The sequence below is a fragment of the Colossoma macropomum genome, unplaced genomic scaffold (assembly GCF_904425465.1).
Source record: "Colossoma macropomum unplaced genomic scaffold, Colossoma_macropomum, whole genome shotgun sequence".
Classification (NCBI taxonomy): domain Eukaryota; kingdom Metazoa; phylum Chordata; class Actinopteri; order Characiformes; family Serrasalmidae; genus Colossoma; species Colossoma macropomum.
The window spans coordinates 25,617,127-25,644,549 of record NW_023494787.1 but is presented as its reverse complement, the minus strand read 5'-3'; the positions used below and the strand labels follow the sequence as shown (position 1 = coordinate 25,644,549).

At 40.5% G+C, this 27,423-nt stretch overlaps 1 protein-coding gene across 1 annotated transcript in view; it reads left to right on the top strand.

Annotated features, from left to right (window-relative positions):
• The window catches only part of samd12 (sterile alpha motif domain containing 12), a 104,412-nt gene extending 89,096 nt beyond the window's left edge, over nucleotides 1-15,316 (top strand). Inside the window, exon 5 of the mRNA XM_036566643.1 lies at nucleotides 14,818-15,316. Coding sequence (XP_036422536.1) covers nucleotides 14,818-14,840 — 23 coding nt within the window. The 3' untranslated portion in view covers nucleotides 14,841-15,316. The remainder of the gene's footprint in view (nucleotides 1-14,817) is intronic.
• Nucleotides 15,317-27,423: the final 12,107 nt, after the last annotated feature.

Sequence of the window (27,423 nt, the reverse complement as noted above, 5' to 3'; positions counted from 1 at the left end):
GTGTGCATATACATATTTTCATGCCCTGAAAACTGATTACAGCTGTGGAATATATAGGCTGTGGGTCATACTCTGCTTATGTCCCAAATGTACTGTTCATTATGCTCAAGGCAGGGTTAACCGAGGATATTTTGTTAAGATATGACTTCTCCTTCTCCCCCCACTGTGGTAAGCAGCAATCTCATAAACTATACGATGGCTTAGATAAACCCAGCTAAGAAAAGTCATGAACATCATAAAACCCCAAAGGAATTACAGCCCCAAAGGAGTCACAGAAACGTCTCCGTTTAGTGGGAATCAAGGGGAAAATAATGTCTGCTGAGTTCAGTATCAGAATTCACAGAATGCCTCTGTCCTCTCTCATTTGTCCTGCCTTACAAGCCGTGGATTCCTTGAGAGCCTGAGCATTTCCCAGATCTCTATGTAAACCATTTTCACTGTTTAACCTCTATTAATGTGTGGCATGTGCACGTAAAAGGTGTTCGCCAGCAGCTGACGCAAACATCCCTGTTTACCGCCGTCTCTCGACTGTAAACGTCAAGAAGTGTTCAGCCCGCGGCAAGATCTCAGCACACCCATCAGAAGCATAGTTTGACTCAGTAACTGGGATGCCCTGAAGTGATGCTCTAATTGCAGGTTGTGTAGAGAAACTGGCTTAGACATTTAGCATCAGGCTATGAGGGGAAAAAAAAACTAACTTACTTCTCCTAAACACTTGTCCCAGCAACCCCCTCCATCCTGCCCATGTCTTGATTAAGATATCCAGCAGTGGCAGTCATTACTGAAGCCTGGCCATGCTAGCATTCAGATCTGCAAATACGTTTCTTCGTATATAAATCTTTATGTACGACGTGTTATTGTATATTGCCCAACCAAGGTTCTGCTTTGTCAGCAGCTGTCATGCTGGTCTGCTAATGAAATAACTTACTAGCCGCATCCACCAGCTGAGTCCTCTGTCCATGGAATGTATGAAGATATTGGTCGGTACTGTCATTAATGTGCCATTCAGAGGAATGGAGGGCTGGTTTACCTTGCAGCTTTCTAAAGGCTTTTGTTAGGCATGCTAGCAGGGGCCTGATTGAAAGAAATTGCTCCTACCACACGTTTTGCTTATACTACATGCTGGACAGAAGATTGTAAAAGTTAGAGTGAGTGTTAATCTTGCTAAAGCGTTTTTCATTTCACCACTGATATAACATCAGCTAAACAAAGAATCTACTCATTGATGATATTAAAGTTGAGTCAAAACAAAAATAACATTATAAAGGAAAGTTCATTATCATTGTTTTTTCTGGCTTATTTGATCAAATGTACAACCCAATCACAGGCTTCCGTGGCATCTAAGAAGATAATACATGCTTCCCACTGCCAAATGCTCTACAAGGGAACGACACAGCGCAGGTTTAGTGAATCACTTCATTTAATTATAACAGTTGCTGCAGCCAGTACAACAGGCAGTGCTGTGCAGTTAAACTGGCTCTGCTTTAACATCATATAAAAATATGGTTCCTGTGGGAGTAAATTATGCCATTTCATTACCACGGTTACATTTTGAAAACAGATTTCATAGATGTTTTTCTGTTTTTCGGTCTCCCGCCACCCAAAAATAACATTTTAGGCCACTGAAAACTGAGCTTTTCTTATTTAAGTTCTTTTTGAATCAGCTTATCCCAATAACAATTCTTGGACTGCCACGCAGGTTTTATTAATATGTTATTCTTTTATTGTTTCTTTTATGCTAAAGATTGTATTTGATTTGCAGTTTGGTGCTTTACAAAATAAGGTTGGTGTTTTATGTTTGAAAGAAGAAATCGCTTGTATAAGGAAACATTAAGTATAATGTGAAATATTTAATGTTAATTATGCCTTCTGCCCAATGACAGCTGGGATAGGCTCCAGCACCATGGGCAAATTAAATAACTGGATTAATCAAAATATAGTTGGAATAAAAACTTGAAAGTTTATATATCGATACATCAATCACAATATACCTATATACCTATATATAATGTGTGTGTATGTATATATATATATATATATATATATAAAATCACTATATGTATCAAAATATTTTCCTTCCCTAAAAAGTTACATTTTTGTATGTGTATATATGTGTGTGTATGTGTGTGTCACTAATGAAAACATTAGGATATCCTAATAAATATTTAGTTATTCTTTAAGAAATATTAATATATCAATATTTGATCTTCTTTCAAAGAATTTCTTTCTTTGTGCCTTTCCTTGGTGGATTTACTGTAATGTTTTGGGTCATTGCCATGTTGCATGGTCCGCCTCTGCTTCAGCTTCAGTTTTTGGATAGATAGGTCTCACATTTTCCTAAAGCATCCTCTGATACAATAAAGAATTCATAGTGGATTCTGTGATTGAGAGCAGCCCCAAACCATGACATTTCTACCTTCATGCTTCACAGTTGGTATAAAGTTCTTGTGCTCAAATGCTGTGGTTGGTTTGTGCCAAACGTGTTGTCTGTTACCGTGCCCAAATATTAAAAAAACAAAACTGGATTCATCTGTCCAAAGCACATTATTCCTTGTTCTTTTGTCCTTTATCCATGGATATTCCTGCTTTTCTTACTTCTGCTATTCAGTGTCTGGACTCTGTTGGTCCTGTGTTTTTTTTTGTTTTGTTTTGTTTTGTTTTGGTTTTTTTGACAGCAAGGGTTTCACCTTGCACACATGAAAATCAAACTTCTCAGTCTCCTTCTGATGGTAGATGAATGTACCTGTTTTGAGATGTTTTTAAATCCCTTCCCAGACTCATATGCATCTACAACCTTCCATCTGAAGGCATCAGAGAGCTGTTTGGAGCTTGCCATGGTGATACCAGTCACTTCAACAATCAAGTGCAAACCAAACTAAATGTCTGAGGTGTAAATAAGACAGTCTCCTGCAGAATCCTCTCTAGAGATGTTCTAATCATTTGCAGCTGATGTGTTGCACCGGATTCTAATTTTAGGTATTTTAAGTAGCAATAAATGTGGGTGTGTCCTAACTCTCTCCTCACAAGAAAATTGCATTTCTATCAATTACACTTTACAAACTATTTTACATAGACGTTTCTTCAGTTTTATTTGTTTAGTCATGTGACATCCATCTCTCAATATTGTTAAAATGGAGATAAAATGTCCATATCTTTAAATCAATCAGAGGGTAATTAATTAATTAATGAAATATACTGTATTGGGCCCACACTTCGGTTTCTTATTCTCATTATTACGTAAGTCACATATTAGATTCATAATAGTAACTGGATATTTTATAGTAATATCTGAATAAAGTAATAACTGAATAATAAGGCTGCAATTCAAGATGTTAATTTTTGCCCTATTCAGAAACATCATTATGCTGAAAACATGACAATGACCAAGACGTGGCCCTGATGATTATCTGGCTGTTTGGATTTATTTTTTTTTTATTTTTAGCTTCTGGGATTGAATCTCAAAAAGCACCTTTTTTGCATGAATTGAAGAGAAATGGTAATAACCATTTATCAAATTACATTCATCAAGATCCCGGCTCATTTTCTAATTTGCTCTCATTTTTTGGCACGTGCTCCTTTCCTCTGTAAATGTCATTAAAATGAGTGGGAGTCTGCTTGCCACCATGCATACAGCAGACTGTTGCAAACCTGCACTGCAGCGAGCCGTGAAGACAAACTCATTTTCTCCTCCCTTAATGAAGAATGAAATCCTGTCATTTTCTTCCGCTCCCGTGGTGTGTGACAGCCCATCTTCACCTCAGTTTGATGCAGCTGGGGGAAAAAAAAAGAAACGCTGAGAGCTGGGGTGTAAACTAGATGAAATATACACACTATGTATAGATCAAGATGCAGTGCACATGCTTGCAGACCCGCTGACACGTGCACCTCCACACACCAGCACCAGGTCTTAAAAACCCACAAATGCAGTAATGGCACTGTTTTACTTTCCACTGTCAGGCTTCTTCAATTGTTTTTCTTGGTTCTGCAGCTAATAGGGATGGTGTGGTGTGCAGTGCTGCTTTTTTATGTCAGAAATGATTAGCAGGAGGGTGTGCCAGTGCTATATCAGCATGCCTGATGCACCAGCTCTGGTAGCCTACATCCTCTGGCGTACAACAGTGCCAGCGTCTGCATCCAGGCGGCTAGCATCCAACCTGGGAAGTGCTGGAGCTTTTGGATGTGCTGAGAAGAGTTCCAGCTTCAAGACCCAGAAACTCAAAGTCTCTGGAGATTGATATATCAGTTGACAGATAATATATATTGAGATATTGAGGTCCTTTGGATTTACTAGATTCCTTTGGTCGTTTGGAAATCTACCAATAAAGCACATATATTTAATTACTTTTTACATATTGTAATTAACAAATCTGATAAAGAAAAAAAAAACCTACTCACTCCTGCTACAGCAATACAAATTGAACTGGTACATTTCCATACAAAACCAGTGTCCTCACTAATTACAAAGCTCGTGTGGTTTGCAGCTTAGCTGTTTTCCCCCACAATCTCTCTCAGAGTCAGTAAAACATACCAAGGTAAAGCTAATGACAAGCAAAAGCTACCTAAGCAAGCATAATTGAGATTTTAGGCTAGCTCATTTGTCATCCATTCATTTGTCTCACCTGTGTGTTGTCTGTAGCACCACCCTTTCATTATTAGCCACAGGTGTTTCTGCTTTATTCTCAGTGTATCTACAACCCTGTGTTTGCTTAGTGTCTTGCATTTGCCTTTGTGACAATTTGTTGCTTTGATTTGATACTTCTAGTTCATATTTTCTCTCTTTGTATGTTGTTGGCTTTAAATTTGTCTTTCTCTTTGTTGAGTTCTATATTGAACTCTTTTAGTTCAGTTTTCCTTGTTCTATATTTCCTTTATCCACAGATATTCCGGCTTTTCTTACTTCTGCTAAGCAGTTTCTGGACTCTGTTAAATCTGATGCCACTAAAAATAACTCACTTGTATCTGGCCTCTTCATGTACTACATTACACCTGGATGCACATCCTGCAGTAAAGTGAATAAGAACCTTACCTTCTTTAAGATATAAAGCTGGTTGTTTTGGTAACACTGCAGGATCTGAAACACCACCTGCACGCCACTTCAATAATTCCTTCTCACTCACATTGTTGTGTTTGGTTCTGCTTCAGCAGCGCAGCAGGCTGGGAATCTGGGAGTGTTGGGACCAAGAGACTGTAGGATGTCAATCACGCGTGCTCATCAGAATATAAGGACCATAACCAGACAGTTCTGTGATAGGTCTGATCAGTTGTTTTTAAGCTGTGATTTATTATATTTCTGTCTTGTTTTTTTTTTATTCAAACTTTGCTTAAGTTTTAATGTAACACTGAATTCCAGAATCATACAAATATTTTGCATTTTACACTTTTTACACCCTGGGATTCGGCATCAACAGCTGTAGGGATGGATACAGCAACCGTAAATAAATCTGCAGTTAATGTTGTACCTGTGGAAACCACTGTAAGTGTGGAAGTCACTAAGCAGCAGCTTTACCATGACAGCAGAGTGTTTCACTGTGTTTGCTTACCTATTGACATGTCTTCAAATAAATAGACAAATCTGCTAAATTAACTAGTGTCTTTAGAAAAAAATTGGATTGAATTCATTGAAAATTTATATTTTGGTTCAGTACTGAAGACTGAGGCCATTTTCCATGCAGCTTTCTCCTTCAGCCTCTTCATACAGTTGAAGTCTGTTGACTCTGCATTAGACAGAGCTGTGTAAACAAATTTCTCCCCTCCCACGTCCAGCAGATCTGCTGTGATTGGTTGAGTTACAGACTTGATTTCAATGCTGAGAACGAGTCAGCTTATTTTCTTGGGCTTTTCTGCTCCTTGGATTCCTTTTTGAAGAGTGATTAAGATTCACTGAATCATTTCCTCTTTGTGTTCTTTTTTTCTTTTTCCTTTCCTAATATAATTGCAGTGAGAGAGAAAAACGTGGGCAAGTCCCCATGCCCATAAAAGGACTGATTATTATAGGTGCTTTAGGAGAAGACTGATTTGCAACTGTGTCACTGCTTCACTGAGCTCTCCCAGAGCTCCCAGCAGAAAAGTTTTAATTGTAACGGATAACAAGGACGGTGCCTTTTCTCTCTCTCGCCCTTTTCCTGTCATTTCCTTTATGCTTCTATCATTCTCTACTTTGCGTCATTGTTTAACAGTCTTTTGCTGTGAGTGACTCATTTGTGTTGAGTCTCACCTTAATCCCGCTGGCACAGTCAGATACATCATTTCCCCAGCACGTCTTCAGCAAGAGATCTGTGTAGTGAGCACAGCCATGTTTGCTGAGCTTATGGTTTGTGCACTCTGATTGGCTGTGGGCTGAAAAAGGCGGGACTGAGCTCACAGGACAGATGTATCCCTCCATGATTCAGTGGGGAGTGGGTGTTTGATCAGGCGACACGTTTTATTGGAACACAAATGAACGGTTGCCCATTAGTCATCAGCAAATGCGCAATCTATGTGCATACCTGTTTAACCGGTGTTGTCGCCCTCTCTCTAACTGGCCTTGTCTTTTGTTTGAAGGACACTTTAAAGAGCTTAACTCTTTAAAAATGGCTCTTTGGCACAGATCTCTGGATACTGCTGCTTGGCTAATCAGTTGGCAGGTTTGTTTCGACGGTTTCTTCGCTGATGAGAGCCGACGAGGGGCCAACATGCCAGAGATGGAAGGAAGCGAGTCGTCATGGCGACATGCGCTCCCCAGAGTCCCCATGCACTCTTGTTATTAATATTTATCATTTAGTTGCTTGGCAAACACCCTTTTCTGATGCGACCTACATAGCCTACAGTTGCTAATGTGATTCATAATGTATAGAATATGATGTATGCTGATGCTGATGCCTGTCGGAAGGGCACGCAGCCTCAAGTAACCACACTTGGAGCTTGACCTTTGGTGCCTTTAGCCTTTGTATTTTTGCACTTACGCTGTGACATACATAAAAGGGCCTGATTTACAAAAGCCAAACTAAGCACATGACCATTGACGATCATCATCCAGTCATTGATCATGTTACTGGAATATTACTTGAGGTGTGACTGGAATATTACCTTATCCTCCATCTGTTTTCCCATTCTTCTTTTCTGTAACTTTAGTACAGACCTTCCTTCCAAAACCTGGGTAATTAAGCCCAGACATGCCCTGAGTAGAATTTCCTGCCTCTTGAAAAACAAACCAAAAGGGGGAAAAAAAGGAAAGAAAGCATGTTTGTAATCAGCCAAAATGAGTCAGCCCACATCCCAACACCCACACTCATGGAGGAACTCTCCTCTCCCAGACTAATTGTTTGTTGAATTGATTTCTGATTTAATTACTTTACTGTAGAATTCATTTCCCCACAAAGCACTGGGCCATGCAGAGCTCTGGAGGGAAAAGGGCAGTGCAGCTTGAGAAAAGTTTGTGTTTCAAGTCCAAACCACTCAACCTGATTTCTTTAATGCTCTTAACTTGGCGCCGTTTTCGAGTCCACACCCAGTTTCCCAGTCTTCCACAAGCTCCATTAGTCGTTAGAAATTCACCATCACATCTACTAACATATTGTGGAGCTGTGAGGACGTTTAAGGCCGGCTGTTTACTGTCATAAAGAACGGCTGATCACACAAAGCACTTTTATCTCAGACTCGTATATGATCATGACCCACTTTTCATGCTTATGAGTTCTGTGTATAGTTTGTGAATGAGGTATAATTTCTTTATGGGAACAGTTGCTGATTATATCTGTTTTGAAGTTGTATCAAAGAATAGCACTATCAAGGGTAATTGAAAAGACTTCTGTTGTTTTATAGCAAGGTCAAGGAAATGTCATGACAATGTACTGCGCCATAAGGCACGACTCCAAGTTTGTAAATTTCCTCGTTGTCTTAAACTTCATAGCTTTTTATATTCTCTGCCTCTTTATTAGCCTACACATTATGTATACCATCTGCACTTCCATTTTATGTCACAGAATACAAAATTTAGCATCCTCACTAAGCTAAGCGCCAGCGCTTTGGTGGTGCCAGTGGACAATATCTTTTTCCCATATGAGCAATGTCAACTCACGAAGGAGAGTCATTATTCACCAATGAATCTCAAGGTTATGGAGATAAAGCGCTGAGTCAAAACATTAGGATTCCTTCCTGGACCCATTTCCTGGCCGACATGGATCATAGCAACTGAAAGTGTCGAGTTGTCCCTTTTTAGAGCTCTTTTGAGAGTTCTTCCCCACCGATGAAAGGCTAATGAGCTTCGGCACCTCACCGATTAGCTCTGGCCGGCTTTCTCCACTCTGCACCACAGGCCTTCCTCCAACCTAGGAAGGAGTGCTACTGGCTACACCCCTTATCAATGTCTGCTGTAATTGCTGCTGACAAGTTCGAAGTTTTCCATGGACTCATTTCTGGGGAGCTGTGGACCTCATTCTTTTTCTTATCAAACTCCTCAAGGCTTTATTTATTTCTTTATTTCTTCGCAGCAGAGATTGAGAACAACAGAGGGACAAACCTCAAGGGCAAGCCTGAATGCTTGAGCTTTGCTAGAAGCTCTTTTTTTCACCCTTCCAGATCCCTACCAGGCTTTGATGATGTGGTGGTTTTGGCATAATGTGATTAAGAGGAAAAGAGGTGGTGATAGTTGCAGTTGCATGTTTTTTGGCGGTTGGGTGGAGGGTGTTTGAGGTGGGGTGACAGGAGATGTGCGGTACGGGGAAGGTTATCATGCCTCGGGCAGAGGAAGCCATTCTCTAGGAGCACAATGCAGGCAGGCGTGCTCAGGCTAAATAAATTATCACGGGGGCTATTTTTAAGCTGAAGTGTAAATGCAGTAATCCTCTGAGCAGGAGCTGAGAGCCTACACCCAGAACCACATTAGGGAATACAGCCCTCCCCTCATCTGTGTGCTCTCTCACTCAATCTCTCTCTCTCTCTCTCTCTCTCTCTCTCCCGCTCTCTCTCACTTGCGCTGTTCCTCTTTCTCTTTATCCTTCTCTGCGTGCTCTTGTGTTCTATCTTTTAATACTCTTTTCTTTTGAGGCCATATTGTAAAATTCCCTCTAGTGCTAAATGTATTCAGAGTTATAAATATTAGCACCCTGAGAAGTGGAAGAGCACAATAACAGATAATTGGTTAACTACTAAAAGATAAAATACAAACTTCTTAAGTTATTATCGACAGAAGGATTCCTCATCAGTATATAAGGTACTGCACAGTGCATCCAGTTAACACCTATATGAGTCTTCTTCCTCTTTTGGCAAACTTTGTTGTATTTGTATGTGCAATACAGCCTCTAATAATGGTAGCTAATAGGGCTATAATGGAGTGTCGTTAATCATAGGCTGGAGGTTAGGTTTTACAAGGTTAATGATTGGAGAGAAAGTGTTTTTTCGAGTGGGACCAGTTCCTCAGGTATTTATCAGTGTCAAACTCAGCCAGACTCCATGCACCGTTGACTCTGAGGCTACAGCCAGCGCTGCACCACTACATCACAGAAGGAAGGAGAGGTTCCTCGCTGTCAGAGTTAATTCCAGCTTCTCCCACTCTGATCTCCCCGAGCATCATGTTTTATTTTTCTCTCTGTTTTGTTTGTGTTTACGGTGAAACAGGTGAGTCAGACTGATTCACTACGCAGTTGCAGTTGCATCGTCACCATGGTTTTGTTTTTACCTGATTGTGAATGAGTGCAAATTTATCCTAGCCACGATTGCAACCCTCCAGCCATGCCTTTCATTGTACTTGATTTAACCGGAATGTTGTCCTCCTCTGCCTCCCATTCGCTCATCCCTATCAGGACCACTCTCCCCAGCTGTGCTTAGTTTGAGAGAGCATAAACAGAGTGAAGAAAAGATACAGAGAACAGCTGGTTAAGACCTGCCTCTTATGCTGAGCTCCCCTGCAGACTGTGTGAAGAGCTGTTGAATAAATCAACTAGTTTTGAAGGGAAAGCTACACTTTTTGCCTGTTTAACCTCTTTCTCAAGTAATTGCTTAATTATGTAATTAATGCATTTATTAATAGGGACATAGATAGAGAGGCAAACACAGAGACAGACTTTATTGATGAACCCAAATTTCCAATTGTAGCTAAAGAACATAGGATGATATATTTATTTAGACCTCATTATTAGTGATGTCAAAGTTGAAAAATAAATAAAGCGTTCATTTTTTAACGCTGTGAACACGGTTTTATGCTTTGACCCTTCAAATCTTCTGTAGTTCCAACCAGCTGCTCCCAGACTGTATATTACTGACTGACTTTGTGACTCTTATTCAAATACAGGTTTTAAATGATGTTTCATTGATTGCTCTCTTGATACAACAAGTTATTTCCAGTTACTGCCATGCCGTGAATTTGTTTATCACTGTAGTACATCAAGTCTACAGTATCGCTTGCAACAAAACAAGGTGTCAGTAATTCAGCAGACTACCCTGGACAGTGATCTTGGGACAACTAAGCAAGTGACCAACAAACTAACAAAAGTAATAGAAAAGTGGAAAGCTGGAGTTCTCAAAATAAGTTCTCAAAATAAGATTTAACACAACGAGCAAGAGTGCTGTTGCAGCCACTGTTACTCTGACTGGACATTTGGTAATGAAAATTGGACTACGTTCACCCTAATTCTGTGATTTTAATGTTAAGGGTGATTGTATAATAATATTAATGAATTATTGAATATATTAAACATGTTCGTATGAGCCATATTTTGTCAACTCATATAGCTAGAGCAAAATGCACTGCTTTTTGGTTCTTTTTTTTTCTTTCAAATTTGAGCAAATAAGACAAACGCAATTATTCGCAAATAACTGCCCAAAAGAATGCAATTAACTGTAAATAATTATTTTAATAATTTGACAGCCCTACTAATTATACACACTACACGTTTACTCATACACACGGTGTAAAGAGTGCAGTTAACCCCCTAGAAGTCCACAGCATTTCCACATCAAAGGCTTTCGTTCCTTCTCTTTTTTCAGTACAGCATAAGAGCTGTTTAGCTTAGCATAATTAGCATCTGCCTAGCTCATCTCCTCAACCAGTTTGGGGAATGACTGAACGCAGCACTATAAAGCTTTCAGTCTTTCATAAATTTTGTTCATTTTACTGAAAGTCCTTAGTGGTGGGATTCTGTTACCCACCACAGCTCTCATCTTCAGAGGTTTATCACGGTCTGAAATGCTCAATAGATTAATAGAATATGCAGGTTCAGTGAAAGTATGTCAGTTTAAAAAAAAACAATAATGACTTAACAACTGCATTATGTAATCTAATTATTATAATCATTTTTAATCACCAGAAACGGCCATCATTTGACTCTTGAGCTGTTAAATAGTCTATTGCTTAGAATATGAAATAGGTTTAATAGTGTATATTCAGCTAAGTGGCTCTTCACACTATGCATGGTCAAAAATGTAATCGATGAATTCATCTGACTCTGATTAAACCAAGAAGAGAGTTTAATTGTCAAATGTTGAATGTTTTAAAAGCGTATTAGGATGCTGTTTCAAGTGATTTATTCAACAGCTCTTCCTGCAGTCAGCAGGGGAACCGGTGCTGTGCCTAAACCAGCTGTTGTCTGCCTCCTTTCTCCACAGTCCTTCTCCTCGTGCCTCTTCTATACTCAGCACAGCCAGGGAGGGAGAGAGGGAGCGGGAGGGGAGGAAGCAAACGCGACAAATGGGAGCGTCAATGATGAGAGTCAGAACAAAGAGCAAACGACTCCGTCTGCATAAATAGACCTATTTACTTAACCTCTGCGGGTTATGCTGATGAGCAGTTTTGTTTGAAAAACTTCCCTCTTTTGTTTGTTATCAGAAATCAGGGCAGGAACTAAAAGTGTGGGGGAACAGGACGACCTATTTAAGCTTTGTACGTATGCTGACAGGCTACAAGCAGCAGATCCAAAACTATGCTCTTATGTGTGGTCTATGAGAAATATCCAGCAGTGTTTTTAAGCTGGTGAGAACTAAGCAGTGGCTTAAAGCCCAACAATGCTCTGAACTCACATGTGGGTTCTGAAGTAGACCAACTGCTGTGTTTTGGTGTGGACCTAGGTTTACAGTGATTGCCCATTCTATGGTAATAAATTCAAGAGCAGCCCACTTCAGAGCACTGCTGTGGTGAATAAATAACTGCACCTTGTCACTTCTTACATAGCTTTCCATCTAATCGCCATTAATCAGTGAGCCCACACATCTGTGAAACACCATGGTGGTTTGTGGGTTCCTTTCCTCACTGGTACATTTAATTCCTTAGAAGTTCACTGCATGAATGGATGGCAAGCATATACCTTCAGCACTCAGTACCAAACATGCAAGGCCTCACCTCCACTGCCGTTTCTAATCGGTTATCCCCCTTCAGTGTTCTCGAACGTAGCCGCAGGTCATTTGCCAAAACAGAAGCCACAGTAGATCAGAGTCACCAAAAAACCTTGCAAGTCATCCAATCAGGAAGCTCCTCAGCCACTACAAAGGCAGAGCTGTCAGTCATGATGGAGCTCAAAGGGCTTTGGGCTGTTTTAGGCAGAGAGAAGCTAGGCTTGGAACAGTCAGGGGCTGAGCTGGAATTCAATGGGAGAGGTACGAACTGATTATGAATGCATAGGTAGCCTCCAGCTCCTTCTCCTCCAGAGCTCTCTCTAGGATCTCTCTTTCTCTCTCTCTCTCTCTCTCTGGGCTGCTCATCTGTAATTCATTTGAATCCAATCTATCATTTCCACCGAGGCAGTATGGAGCAGGAAGAGATAAAAAGATCTAACACTCTATCTTCGTCATCTTTTATTGCACTATAAATTGCGTCAAGGGAAGGTTACGATGATAAACATCCTTTGTTTGGAAAGGAAACAGAACGTAGTCATGTCATGTGTAGCATATGAACTGTGTGTATTCTTCCTGTGTTCCATTGTGAGTAAATCACATTGTTTGAGGATGGAGTCAGTGGGGTGAAGGAGAATCAAGTGCGTTCTCTGAGCTAAACTCATACTGTCGTCGTTCGTTTGGCTCTAGGATGGTTAATCAAAGAGAAGAGGGCAACTGGCCAAGAATGAGAACTCTGTCTGGCTCACTTGATTTTTTGATGGAGATTTAGAGGGATATTAATATGGCTGTCCTGATTACTTGATTAAAATCTATTTGTTAATAAAAAAAAGATTGATTTAAGATTCAAGTTCTTGATGGATTGTCTCCACAGGGGGGTTGCTATTAGAACACAACTTGCTTTTTTGAGTATCACTGAAAAAGAGGAAACCCACACCAGCAGGATAGCGCTAATGCTTCAGGTTGTAGTCACAAATTGCATTAAATAAAGTAAAATTAAATGTTTGAAGTCTAGGCTGAGCAGCGTGGTAGAAAGCAAAAGGTTAACAGGCTACTCCAGTAATATTTAGTTAGGCTTTAGTGAATGATTCACTGTGTACCTACAACATATAGTGAATATGGCAATTTTTATTGTTTGGTTTCAACAAAACAAACAAAACTTAAACAGAACATAAACGTTAGTGATCGTCTTTGAAATGACTAACCTGTCTTCGGAGTGGTAGGTAGTTAGGGGTGGCTCTGTTACATTGGAAATTTTGATTCTGGTTGCGGTTTCCTAACGTCAAGGTGTCATGGAGGCCCACTGTTTTAAAACCCTTAAACTCCTACTAACAGTAAGCATAAGGATGGGTTATTTTTGTTCTGCCTAACAGCAAGTTCCCCAAAAACTCTCCATTTACTACTTTTAGGCCTCAGAGATTGGGCTTAAAACACTTCTCCCAACAATTGACCTGACAAAGTGTGTGTGCGCGCCTTGGTGAGCTTGCGTGTGCACGTATGGTAGCTGTCATGTTGGTGCTCCTTCTGGCAAAGTAAATGAAAATTCTTGACCTTGATTCAGAATCTCCAGAAACAAAATAGCTGCTTTATGGTTCAGCCTCCAAGCCTCCAGAGCCAGCCATTCATACTCCCCACTCAACAACAGCGCCTGTGCATCTGCTTGAGATGGAGGCCCTGCGTTGCGTTGACAGCTTGTCAAGACGCTCCATGATAATGAATTTCAGATACTCGCCAGGAGGCAATGCATGTTCTTCGAGTGTATACGCTCTAATAAGGTCCTCCAAGAGATGGAGATTGTGATTTAGTATGTTGAGTATGTACGGATTTATGATGCTGACCACTTTAGCTGTGATTCGTTCAATACAGATTGATACGGTAACCTCAGCTGGTGTTTTCCTGTAAGATCTAACTGCACTTGTCGACTGCTGAGTGTCAGATACGTCTTGAGCCAGTTGTGTTGTGATCCCGCACGTCACACGTTGCATGTCGGGGCATGTCAGAGGCATATGAATGTTTGCTCTCTCTCTCTCTATCTCTGTCAGGGCAGATGAGCTAGTGGAGTGCCAGTTCACTGACATATACAGATACTGTGGGACCCTTCACTGTCTTTTTATGCTAGAGCTAAACCATGTTTCTATTGATTTACCACTATAACCACCGTTTTAAGCTTGTGTTCTTTCTCTTCTTCTCCCTCCTCCTGTTGTTTCCTCCTCCTCTGTCTTTTTTTATTTTTAATCTGGCTAAATTCTTCCCATCGACATTCGTTTTTAAAATGTCTTGTGCTTTGCTTTCTGCTTCCCTGCCCATGTTCATTTTTACCTCTTCCATTTCCTCAAATTGTATTTGTTATTTTTCATTTAATTTCCTTCCTTCCGCTCGATCTCCCTCAATCCCTCATGTCATTTCTCTCACACTCTTTCGCGCTCGCTTTTCCCCCTCATTCCTCATTTTCTCCCTCCCACCCCATCTTCATGTCCTCTCCTCCCCACCTCTCTCTTTCTCTGTCCTTCTCTGCAGCCTCTCTGGAGAGTTCTCCATAACGTGAGCATTCCTGGAGACCCACCAGCCACACCACATGACCCTGTGACCGTCTTCTCAAATGTCAGCAGCACACGTACCAGCCTCCCAGACCACATCAGGATCTCCTGAACCATTCTCTTCAGCTCCTCTACCAGACCTGATCTACAATTGTGTCACCTCCTCTTCTCTCCTTTTGTCTCCCCTCCACTCCCCCCCCCAAGACCAGCCCCTCAAGGCTTCTCTTCTGCGTTCTTCTTCCTCTACCGAGAAGAACTTCTAGGATGTGGACCACGGATCTTCTACTTTTCTGAACTGGACATTTTGAGACTAACTGCCAGAGTAGCCCCACTCACTGTATGTAATCTCATCAAATGTAGCACTTTAACCTTCCTCTTCCTGACAGTAACCTGTATAGAACCTGTTAGTTACGCTGTGCAGACTAGCATGATATTCTGCCACACACTAGACCTCCTAATCCTTGTAGTAGGGGTACTGGCTTCTTTCCTTTTTTCTTTTTTTATCTATTCCTGTGTCTCTTTTCTCACTTTCTCATCCTGTTCCTGTGACTTCCTCTTCACCTCTCTACATGACAACGGAAGAACTGCGTAAGAATTGCATTTTGCACATCTGTGTATTATCTAACCCTCCCTCCTCCCCCTGTTTCGTCCTCTCAGTCTGCTGTCTCCTTCTGTCGTGTGAACTGTCTGTTGTAGCCTCGTTTAACGAGTCATCTCTTTGTTCTTGTTCTGCTTGTCCCCGTGATCGCGCTCCCACAACGTTCCTCTATCACAGCACCAAGTCCCCCGCTAGTCCCTCCCTCAGTCTGAACTGCACTGTGACTTTGACCAGGTGTCTTAAAGCGACAGACCACCCCACCCTTCCACAGGGGGTGCTACACCCCAACCCCATCTACTTTCAGCACTGGAGTAGAAATTGTATACTCTCATCCCCAGAAATGAAGACAGTTTGACATGCGTGACACCCATGGAAATTGACCTAAATGGGACCTGAAGTGGGAACTTCCATTGGAACTGTATCCATTGTAAAACATTGGAAAATGGCCAGTAATTCTTCTCATGAAGGAAGGATGGGTGTGTTCTACAGAAGATTAGACCTCCCTCCTCTAGATCGTCATGCTGCCACGAAAAGAAACAAACTAGATATGAAATAACATTATTAAGATATGATTATAAAAATCTAGAAAAGGAGGAATTGTGTCTAGAAAAAAAAGAGATTTGATGTCTATCAAGGGGAGTATCGTTCACTGTCTGCCAGTCTTTCCTGAGTTGTCACTGTCGTGTGATTATGGCCATACACTGTTATCTTTATTACTATGAAGCACATGGAACTGCTGGGTCAAGTGGACTAATCTTGGCATTGCTTGGTCATTGTCACCTTTGTCTTAAACCTCAAGTCGTCCAGTAGCTTAAACTAACCGCACTCTCACAACTGTAGCATGACACATATCACTAGCCTTCCAGTGAAGCCGACGAAGGAAATTAGGAATTGATCTAAAGGAACAGTTCCCGTTTGTGTTGAAGGGCGAGAGTGGCATGTGAAATTAAAGGGTGCATGAAGTCGATTCATGTTGCAAGATGGGAATCTGTAGCAGATTGAATGTTATCGATTAGACTGTATCTCGTGTTAGCTAACCCATGGTTTACAAGAAGAGTGCTGCAACTGAGATGCACATGGGGAAGGCGTGTTCCAATTAAGCCAAGAGCTACCATTTCATGGCTGGATGAAGCCTCAGCATCACTGCTACAGAGAAGGACGCGGCGCCAATGGCTTTGTGATTATTGACGTGGTGTGTAGTGATATAGTGGTAAGAGAAGCATATAATTGCTCTTCTGACTGTAGAAAGCTGCTGACCGCCTTGTTTCAGAACCTGTTACATGGGAGTCGTATAAGTTCAAGGGCATTTTTTAGATATAGTCATATTTATTTAGCTGTCACTAATTATTAATGTTAATAATTAATGTTGGCCTCTAATCCTTGTTAGTGACTAACAAGGAATGTAGAATTAACTATAAATGTACTGTGACTTTGGAATATTGAAATAGCAGAAACACTTTCTGTCTGCACTGAGGAAGTTTCCTTAAAGAGTAATGTTAGATATGAAGCTTATGAGCATAGCGCTGAAGTCGTTCAAAAGACTATTTCCATTTACAGAATTACTCAAACTAAATAGCATCTGTTCTGAGTTTCGGTGTCCCTGGGCCATTTGCAACCATTTTACAGTGATAAATTATGACTCTTCTGTTTTGGTTGAAATGAGAGGGCTTTTTTTTACTGTTGTATGCTTCTGGAAGGGGAACCATTTGAGGAAAGGTAATTTGATGACCACTGGGAAATTTGACACTTAATGTTCCATGATATTGCAAAATGTCAAAATAGGAAAGATGGTAGTCAAGATATTCTTCAGTGTTGAACTTTTGAAAAAGTCCACACTCTTGAAGGACAGGACGCAACACAAAACACGAACTGAACAGTTTGCCTTCGGTTGCATATCCCACAGTTAACATGGAGATATTAGACCCTTTGCCTCAAAGTTGTTAAAGATGGCTACACCCTGGGATCATGGACATTTACCTTGGATTTTTAATATTAAGACAGGGATGAGAGTCCAAGCCTAAGAGCAAATGATACAAGTTGAATTAACAAGCGATATACCTCGGAATGCTCAAGTCTGTGTACCTCGATGTTCTTCTGCCTCGGGCCAAAAGCAGATTCACTCTAATGATGTGTGGGCTCCAGAAAGAGAGCTGATCTAGGATCAGGTCTATTCTGTTCATATAATATTAGTCTAGACTCCTCCAAAAACAGCTCTCCTTTTGAATGCAGGCCCAAAAAGATTTTCACTGCAAGTCCTGCTGCATTACACTACTGTTCAAAAGTTAGGAATCAGCATTCAGAAGTTTGGTATCAATGTCAATTTCAATAATCCAGTTTCATTCCAGATACACATATAAAATGATTCTAATATGATTGTGCTACTACACAGATTTCTAATAATATAGAAATAATAAAAAAAATTGTCTTTAGAATGATGAATAGACCACATATGATTCTGAAATGACAAATGAAGTTAGAATAGCATTGAATGAATGTAACAATAAAATACACCCCCATGACTTTTTGCTCTTGCAAATGTTTGACTGGAGCGTCACAGAAACTTTTTTTTTGCCTGCCATGTTGTGCCGCTTTTGCAAAGTAGCATCCACACATAAAAGTAGGGTAGATTTTTGCCGTTTCTCTCTAAAATCGTGTACGAAACACAGTCCTGAGGCATTTTCACTCATGAAACTAACCTACAAATTTAACTGTGAAAAAAAAAATGGTCACAAAAATGTTCCACTTTGCAGGCTATAATGTAGCTGTTGCTGTATTTCCCAGTAATATATCAATTTTGGTAATAATATATATGGGTAATTTTCTGCCTTTCGTGCTGATCAGTTGCTGCATCAGCTTTACGGCGATTGCAAATCCAACAACTTGCGCTCACACTTCCCATTTAATTTAAACTCTCAGGTAAAAGTGAAGGTCTGAAAGGGGCTTTGGACTCCCACCAGGGGAATCATCAAGCATCAAACTTGTGATCTCGTAACGAGAGGGCCAGCAAATTTGTTATATGTCAAGTCATTCTCAACATTTGAACAGTAGTGTACAGTAGCACATCAGCAGGTAAGTTAGAAGAGTGTCAGCTCATCCGTCTGCACGATTTGGGCAGAGCAGTCCTCACAGAAGAACTGCACAAATGTACACATACACACAGGTACAGGACATCCACACTTATACATGCACGCTCGCATCCATACATGCATACAAACATTGTGTACTTTTTTCCTACATAACCATACTTACGCTGTGCTAATACGTTTGTACTCTCTCTGATGCGATATCCATGCATAAGACTGCACACTCACCACTACATGGTTGAAAATAAGTGCTTTGATCTCCTCCACTATGGTAGCATGTTATGTTCTTTTCTGCTGTTGTGTACGAGACAGGCATGCTGACCAAACCTTCACAGCCCTGACCTTTTCTCCATCTCCATATAGCGTGCCTAAACATGGATATCGATTAAAAAGTGTGAAAAAGTCTAATAAATTATAATAAATATATTAATATATCAGAGGCCCTGGCCTACCTGTGTCTTGTTTTGTTCATGTATTTTGCTGAGCAGATGCTGAGGCTGGACTGTGGAGAGTGGTCTCACAGCTGCTGTCCGCCTTTAATCACATGTTAATTAGGTATAAATGTTTGATGTGCTTGTCCACTCTACATTCGATGAGTTTTTCATTGTGCTCTGCGCACGTCTCTTCACATAAGGCGAAAAGGGAAGAGGAGGTGCTGTGTGAGTAGACGGGTTGGAAGGAGGAGTAGCCATGACGTAAATGTAGAGAAGTGGCCTGTGTGGTATTTTTACATAACTTCAAGCTCATCTGGTGGACAAAGGGCTTTTTATCATGAAGTGATGTCTATAATAGCCTTGAACAGTGGTCTCCAACCCTGGTTCTGGAGTGCTGCCTTCCTTCAGAGTTCAATTCCAACCTGTATCCAGTAAGCTGCCCTGTCCCTTACTTAACTCTAATACATCTGATCCAGCCAATCAGGGACTTAGGAAGAGGTTGATTAGCTGGAGCAGGTTTGGCAAATTGTGGTTGGTGCTAGGATCTGTAGGAAGGTAGCTCTCTGGAATTGGGTTGCACCAAGTTTGTGACAGTTTATTCTTAAGTTTGGGTATAAAGTCTTTAGTTAATGCCATTAATTTCATCCTATCCTTTTACAAAATTTGGTTGAGTCACAAATCCGTAAGTGATGACTTGTAACATCAAACTAATGTATATGTCGCTTTAACATAACGATAATGTTCAGAACCAATCAGTAAACCCGCTGCCATGGAAACACAATGGCATTTGGCTCTGACTTTTCCATGGAAAAAAAATCTAGCCTAAAAGAGAACAATGTGTACAAGTGAACCTGAATAAAACTAATTATCTCTGGCCTTTGTCTGTTTATTCTATAATATTTTCCTGAGAAAACCAAATATGCAGCTTTTTAAACTACAGTTTCTGGCTAACTGTCACAACAGCGGCCTCAGTTTAAACGTTGGGGCAGCAGCTGAGTTTCAGTGAACTGGAGCTGTGGATGTTTAGCCTCATGCTCAGAGTTAAAACCAGGGTGATGATTTGAAATGTGTATAAAACCACAGCCTACTTCGTTGAGAATGTTTAGCTAATTTAACCAAAAAAGTAATGGTTTTGGTCTTTGTGTTTTCTATCTGATGTTCTTCTCCCCTAAACTAACACCTGCTGAAGGGGTGGTGTAAATATTCCATACATACATTAAACAACATTAAAAGTAGTTTATGTGGTACAACTCTTTTGGATTTAATAATCCATAAAACTGAATTAAGTAAACACTTTTTTTTCCAAGAAACTTAAAACAGCTTGACAGGATGCTTGCAGGTCTCCCACTTCCAACTGTGAACTCAACAGCCTTGCAGTCATTGACTGTGTTATATACAGTACGGTATAGTATTCAGTGTACTGTCAGAAAAAAAAGGTACTGTTGTTTTTGTTCATGAAGGTACAAACAATGTAAAAGTACTCTCAAAGCTACAACAGTGGTCTTGAGGTCCAGCTGTGTACCTTAAAGTTTTTCCCATATGAAAGGTACGCATTTTTACTTTTTCATAATGTTTTAAAACAGAACAATAAAATAAAAAGCCTGGAATCAGACAGGTTGTATGGATCTGATGGAACTTAAAGCTACAACGAAGCATGGTACAATCATGTTTCATAAATAAAAGGTACTGAAGAAGAACCCTTGATGGTACCACCCCAGTGACAGTTTACCACCTTTATTCTGAGAGTGATGATAAGTGGCACATAATGTAAAGGGGAGCAAGGGGTACAGCCTTATACAAGGACATGGATTGTTCATGTAAAAGCATGCTTCTGGTCACTTTCTCATATTACCATGGCCTCATCATTTATGGATTTTCACAGCATTTGGACAGATATTTCTTGAGACCTCTTTTGTACCATAAAAGTAACTTTGTTCATCCTTGGTGTTTTCTGATTAATAAGCCACAGAATTCAGACCTGTTTTATTTTAAAGACCCTCTTGGTGGCTGTAGTATAGCATGATTCTGAAACTCAACTCAGTGTGAGCATCAGGTTAAAGTACAGGCTCCACACGATGGGTTAGTTTGGCTCATTTTCGCTAGTGTTATGTATTTGATGCATATATTTATGGTGGAAAGCATGTCTTGCTCACACACCATAGATTTTGGTTGCAGATGACTTAGCCCATGTTGTAACATTTATTCATGACACTTTTGGCTGAATTATTCAAAAATAGTAGGTATTTGAAACAAAGTTTACATTTTAAATATATTTTTTTAATTATTTAGCAAAACACATTTATACATATGGGATAAAGGGAACTCTGTTAAGCAGAACCAGAGTGGGACTTTCACTGTGGGAGTTACATGATGCAGACCAGCCCACCCCAAATTTTCACTGTATTTATAAACCTGTGTATTTTCACCTTTTTCACTTCTTACTCTCATTTATTATTTCTATGCTACACTGAGATAACCAAGATAAAATGAAGCCTTTTCATTTTTGTCTTCTCTGTGCCACCAAGTTCCTTTGTAATTCTTGCTGCTGCTTCGCATGATTAATGTATGACAATTGGTACATCGATAATGCATAAAAAGCAGTAAACTCTGTAGAGCACAGAATGTTGTTTCAACCAGTACCAGATTCACACCACTGCACTGAATTGGATACACTAATTTCCATTCCACCTTAAATAGTGCTGCAGTTACATTCTAGCACCCATACATGTGTCTGAATGCCCAGTACTGCATCATTTAAGGTGGAACAGGGAAATGAAAAGAAGCAGCTAATTTTACCTTCATCTAATCTCTATCCACTGTACAAGAGTCATTTACCATCACCAAACTGGGACTGTACCACTTGAGGTGGGGACCTCTGGTTTAACCCCTAAACACAGACATATATATAAATGTAAAATGTATTGTTTGTCTGAGCGTTTTTGTCCTCATGTGCATGAGGTTATACATTAACTGGACAGAAATTCTCCAGCTCTCCTAATTACCCCGATTACAGTAGACCAGCATAGCAGTATTCAAAACACAACATATGCTGGTTTTGCTCTTGACCAGCCACGCTGGCCAATGCTGTTTTTCCAGCAGCGCTGCTCCCCATCTAAATATCTAAATATCTCATTTAATACAAATACATCATTCAGCCTTTCCACCTTTAGCTAGAACATGTTGTCCAAAGGAAAAGCTTTGATTGTCTTAATTTCCTTAGAACTGACTCCACCATATGACATCACTGCATTGTGACACTGGCAGCCTACTGGTAAAGGGATTTCACCTATTTTTCATGTTTTTTATAGTAAGCTAAACATTTCCATTTAGTTTATACATCATGTTTTAATAAGATTGGACATGTACACTGTTTTAAGGCATACAAGTCTTAACAGTGCGGGTTCCCTCTAATTTTACATAAATGTGCTTTAATAGACCAGTTTGGAGTTGACGTCACGGTTGCGTCACTAGCAGTTGTGTGCGCATTGTGGTAGCAGAAAACAAGAGGAGTGAAACTTGCAAGATCAACGGAATAATGACAAAAACTGTCTTGTTGTGCTGTTAGATGCCAGAATAAGAACAGAAAAACAAATGACCTTCGTTTTTATGGAATACTGTCTTCAAAGACACCCTTTGATGTGCTTGCTGTGTTTGTCCTTCCCATCCTGACATACAGCTCAATCTTGAAGAGCAGTGCGGCTGCATGGCTGCAGCACGACCCTGTCCTGCCATGATTTGCCTACAATAGAGCATTAATTTGATGTAGACAATAGATCTAGATATATTTACATATGCAATTCATAGAGGGCACTGCAGCTAACAGCTAACTGTATTAACCCTACATTAACCTTACAGCATGAAATCATATTTAGAGAAATAATATTTAGACCTATAACTAAACACACACACACACACACACACATGCACATTATCTAAGCCGATTATCATCCTGGGTCGTGGGGGATGCTTTAGCCTATCCCAGCGGTCATTGGGCGGGAGGCAGGAAACACCCTGGACAGGTCACCCGTCCATTACACAGACACACAGACTTATATATTCACACACACTCACTCACACCTAGGGGCAATTTAGCATCTCCAGTTCACCTGACGGCATGTCTTTGGACTTTAGGAGGAAACCCACGTAGACACGGGGAGAACCCTGTTCACTCAGCTGGGGAATCGAACCCAGGACCTTCTTGCTGTGAGGCAACAGCGCTACCCACTATAACTAGACAACATTTTAACATACACTAAAATAGTAGTAGCAGCAGTAGTTCTAGTGATTTACATTAGCTGTGTTCATCAGCTGCGGCTACGTCATAGAAGGATGTTCCAAAGTGAAGGATCCTTTGTGTACAGCCTAGAAATGCAGCCTATGTTCTGAGTGATTTCAAGGACACAACTAATGTATCCTTACAGGCCTTTGGTTACCCACAGTTCTCTGCGCACAAACAACGTAAAGAAAAAAAAACAGCACTACAAAAATGGCAGAAAAGAAAGCCGTTGGAGCAGAGCTTATTTTTAAATGTATTCATCCATTTATCCTTGTATTCATCTTCATTACCTTATAAAGTGTAAAATGATTGATTAATTAAAGGATTTGTCCAAATGTTGTATTTTAATCAGAAGTATTTGTATATAGCTGCTGTCGGAGCAAAACCTTGTATCTCCATTTTTGTTGTTTTTCAGTTTTTTACATGATCTGAAAATGCCTGTTGCCCTTTACCTTGTGTGTAAACTTAATTAAGAATGGACCAAAAGAAACAGCCCAAAATGACTAGGAAAAAACTCTGGTTCCATTGACTTAAATGTAAAGTATATTGTTTCCTTTTCCTGTAAAGTTACCACTTTGAAGATACAAGGTTTTCTTCCGACAACAGCGATATATATGTAGTTTATGGTACTACATAACCTTGCTGATGTATTAGCTACATAGCAACAAACACAATGCAAAGGGCTCCATTTTTTCTCACCAGTTCCATCACAAATTTTGCGCCACAGTTGCAAGAGGTGGGATCTTTTTGGTGACGTCACCATGCAGCCTTGTTAGGACTGTTCCATTTGTGTGACCAATAGGCTACTAAGGAGGATTCTTCATAGGATAGTCCTACCGAGGACCCGCCCTACTTTGTAACGCAGCTGTTGTTCAAACACATTAAACAAAGAGGTAATACTAACCCAGCTGTGCAAGTGCAGTTCGCCATCAGTATATAGTTGTTTGACTTGTTTATAATAGCCCAGATCTTGTATAGCTATATTTTATGTCCTTGTCACTGGCCTAGGCAGCACGTCAGTACACAAAAACCATCCAACAAAATCAGTATTCAAGGTCCTGGACCTGACCGTAAAGTACAAAATTGAGTTTTTCTGTCTTAGAAAGGCTGAGTTTTTCCAAAAGGTATATGAAGATGTCCAGACACTGTAACTTTATCCATTTAGTTGGATCCTTGACCCAATGATCTGACAGTGAGTACGAGTGAGGAAACCTCACCCTATTGCTAAGAGTTAGCTTATTAGTGTATAAGAACCTGTCGTCTGCTGGAAAACCATTAAAATAACTGGAGAAGGCGTGAATGATGACCCATATTCCTATATTCCTACACTGACACTGCTGTCACTTTCTGCCACCTGTTAAGCTCCGCCCACATAACACGCCATCTCTGTTTACAAACACAAAGATGGCCTATAAAGATTGATTAATTCATTTTTGACCTGAATCCACAGACACACCTGCACACCCCTAACACAGAGGCTCTCCTGTGCAGTCCCATCCACTAGAAAGTTTAGGTGAACTGAAACTGACCCTCACAGACAGCCACACAGCAGCGTACGAGGCTTAGCTTGGTGTCTTCTTGCTGACGGATGGTGTTCAGGCGAGCTGGAGAGAGAGGGTGAGAGATGAACGGGCTGAAAAAGATGACAGTCCATCACTCTATCTCAATCCCCCCACACTCCCCAGTGACTCCAGCAAAGACGCTCTCATCTCCTCATAGCTCTCGTTTTCCTCCTTTTCCTTTCTCACTACCTCTCTCCTGTCACTCTTTTCTGCATTCCCAAAGGTGCTCTTTTACTCTATTTCTATATATTATATATACAGCAGATTCCTTTTCGCTTCACCCACTTTTTTCCCCTGCATCAACTTCTCTCTCCCTCTCTCTTCCTCTCTCTCTTCCCCTGCCTCTTTTCCTCACCCTTTCTCTGGATGGATGGTGGATGGCGTGGGCTAGGGATGCATACACACACCGTTGAATGAATTAAACATCACAGCCGACACCCTGAAAGCCTCACCCAGAGAGTGTCACACCAAACACAGTGAAGCAAGCCAGTCGGGTTGTGTGTGTGTGTGTGTGTGTGTGTGTGTGTGTGTGTGTGTGTGTGTGTGTGTGTGTGCGCGTGTGTTATAGGCTGGGCCACTGATTCAACAGGGACAGGTCAAGCATCTGTTTCTATTCCTGAACTATAGCCGTCAGCCAGAGACTGAGATATGAACAAACAATATTCACTTGAATATTTTACTGACTGAAGTAGTTTGTCACTGAATGCGTTTACATGCACAGCGTAACGTTACGTAAACAGCGTATTATATCAGAGTAAAACTGTTTTAAATTTGAAGAAATCAAACACCTGGATTTCAGCCCAGTAATTAGGTTATTCAATACATTTACACTGATCAGTCATAACATTAAAACAACCTCCTCATATCTACACTTGCTTTCCATTTTATCAGCACCACTAGCCATATAGGTGCACTTTGTAGTTCTACAGTTACAGACTGTAGTCCATCTTTTTGTCTGCATACTTTGCTACCCCCTTTCACCCTGTTCTTCCAACCAGGGGTGGATATACAAGAACCCATACTTCTTACATATTAAATATCTGAAATTCACGTCTTAAATTACTATTAGTACGAGACTGTTGTGATGTCATTATTTGGTCCATCAATATTGGCTCCTTTTCTCACGTACATGTCACCTGCTCTCCCTGCTCTGTCAGCATCCTCATGCTCTCTCTCTCTCCCTCTCTCTCTTTACTCTGAATGCACCAGAGTGAACATGAAAGAAATATTAGCAGTAAACAACTGACTGGCAATTATTATATCAAAAAAACACTAACTCTCTTATGCTCCTCTATACGTCTGTCACCTGACTCATTTTCCTACTGCTCCTAGCTTACTTCTCTTTTTTTCTGAGGCTGCCCAAAAAACTGGCAAATCTCACTGCCACCCTTCCTCTTGTTCATGATGACTCACTTTGAGTCTGTTTTCACCAGAAATGTTTGTTTGCACAAAAAGTACAGTTCCAGCCCAAAATGACGAATTGATGTTATCGTTCCTTTTCTATGGGGGTAAGAACAGAGTATAATGGGCTAACAAAGTATGAAATGAAACAGATTGACTACAGTCTGTAATTGTAGAACTACAGAGTGAACCTCTATGGTCAGTGGTGCTGATAAAATGGACAATGAGTGCAGAAACAAGGAGGTGGTTTTAATGTGAAGGCTGATCGGTGTTTACTGCTATTATGATATCTTTTCTCTTTCTACATCAGCACCTGTACAGTAAACGTGAAGCAAGACATTTGCATTTTACATCACAGGGGGTTTACTGGTGAACTGCAAAGCAAAGTCAGTGCCTTCAGAAAGAAATCTGATCATTAACTGACTCATGTTAACCTGGAGTTAAAGAAAAATTGAATATGCTGAAACCAGAATTTAATATGCTATTTGTCATTTTACATAACATTGTGTTGTGCACCATTGTATCTCACAGCTTAATCAGCTTGATCATGTTTTTATTCGTCACTGTTCTCTCACTGCAGTTCCCAGCATACATTACACAAATATAACCATAATACTTAGCTTAATACATAACCTTTGTAAATCCCTGTGATGCCACCCAATCATGACTGCTAGCCTAGCCACTGAAGGGGGTTTTCCTAGTCTTTAAACTGGAATATCTCACTCTAGAGACTACTGTGGCACTGCTGTACGAGGAAAGCAGACATGTTTACAACAGATGTAGCTATAGTTGTATTTTTCCTCTTGACCACAGTGTCCTTTTAAATGCATGATGAATTCTCTGATCGAAAATCAGATTTTTTGCTGTTATCATTTTCTGCCGTTACTCATTGTACTCTTACTTTCCAGTTTTTTATCTGCAGAATGAGTTTTTCCTCAAGGCCTTCAAATCATAATCTCTCTTACTCTCTCACACACACACACACACACACACACACACACCCTTGCACACCTTGTTTAGTCTAGCTTATTGTAGATCTGTTTCCGGGCTGACTATCTGTGTCTCTCTGAGAGTGGACTGATGTACTGATGCTGGTGGTGACCATTCTGTCACTGCGTTTGAGGCCTGTTCCAGGTCCCCTGCTCTCTGACCCACATTTACACAGCTAAACACTATTTATGTGATACACACATGGTTCATGTGGGGAGTGTATTCAGACCTACAGCCCTCCC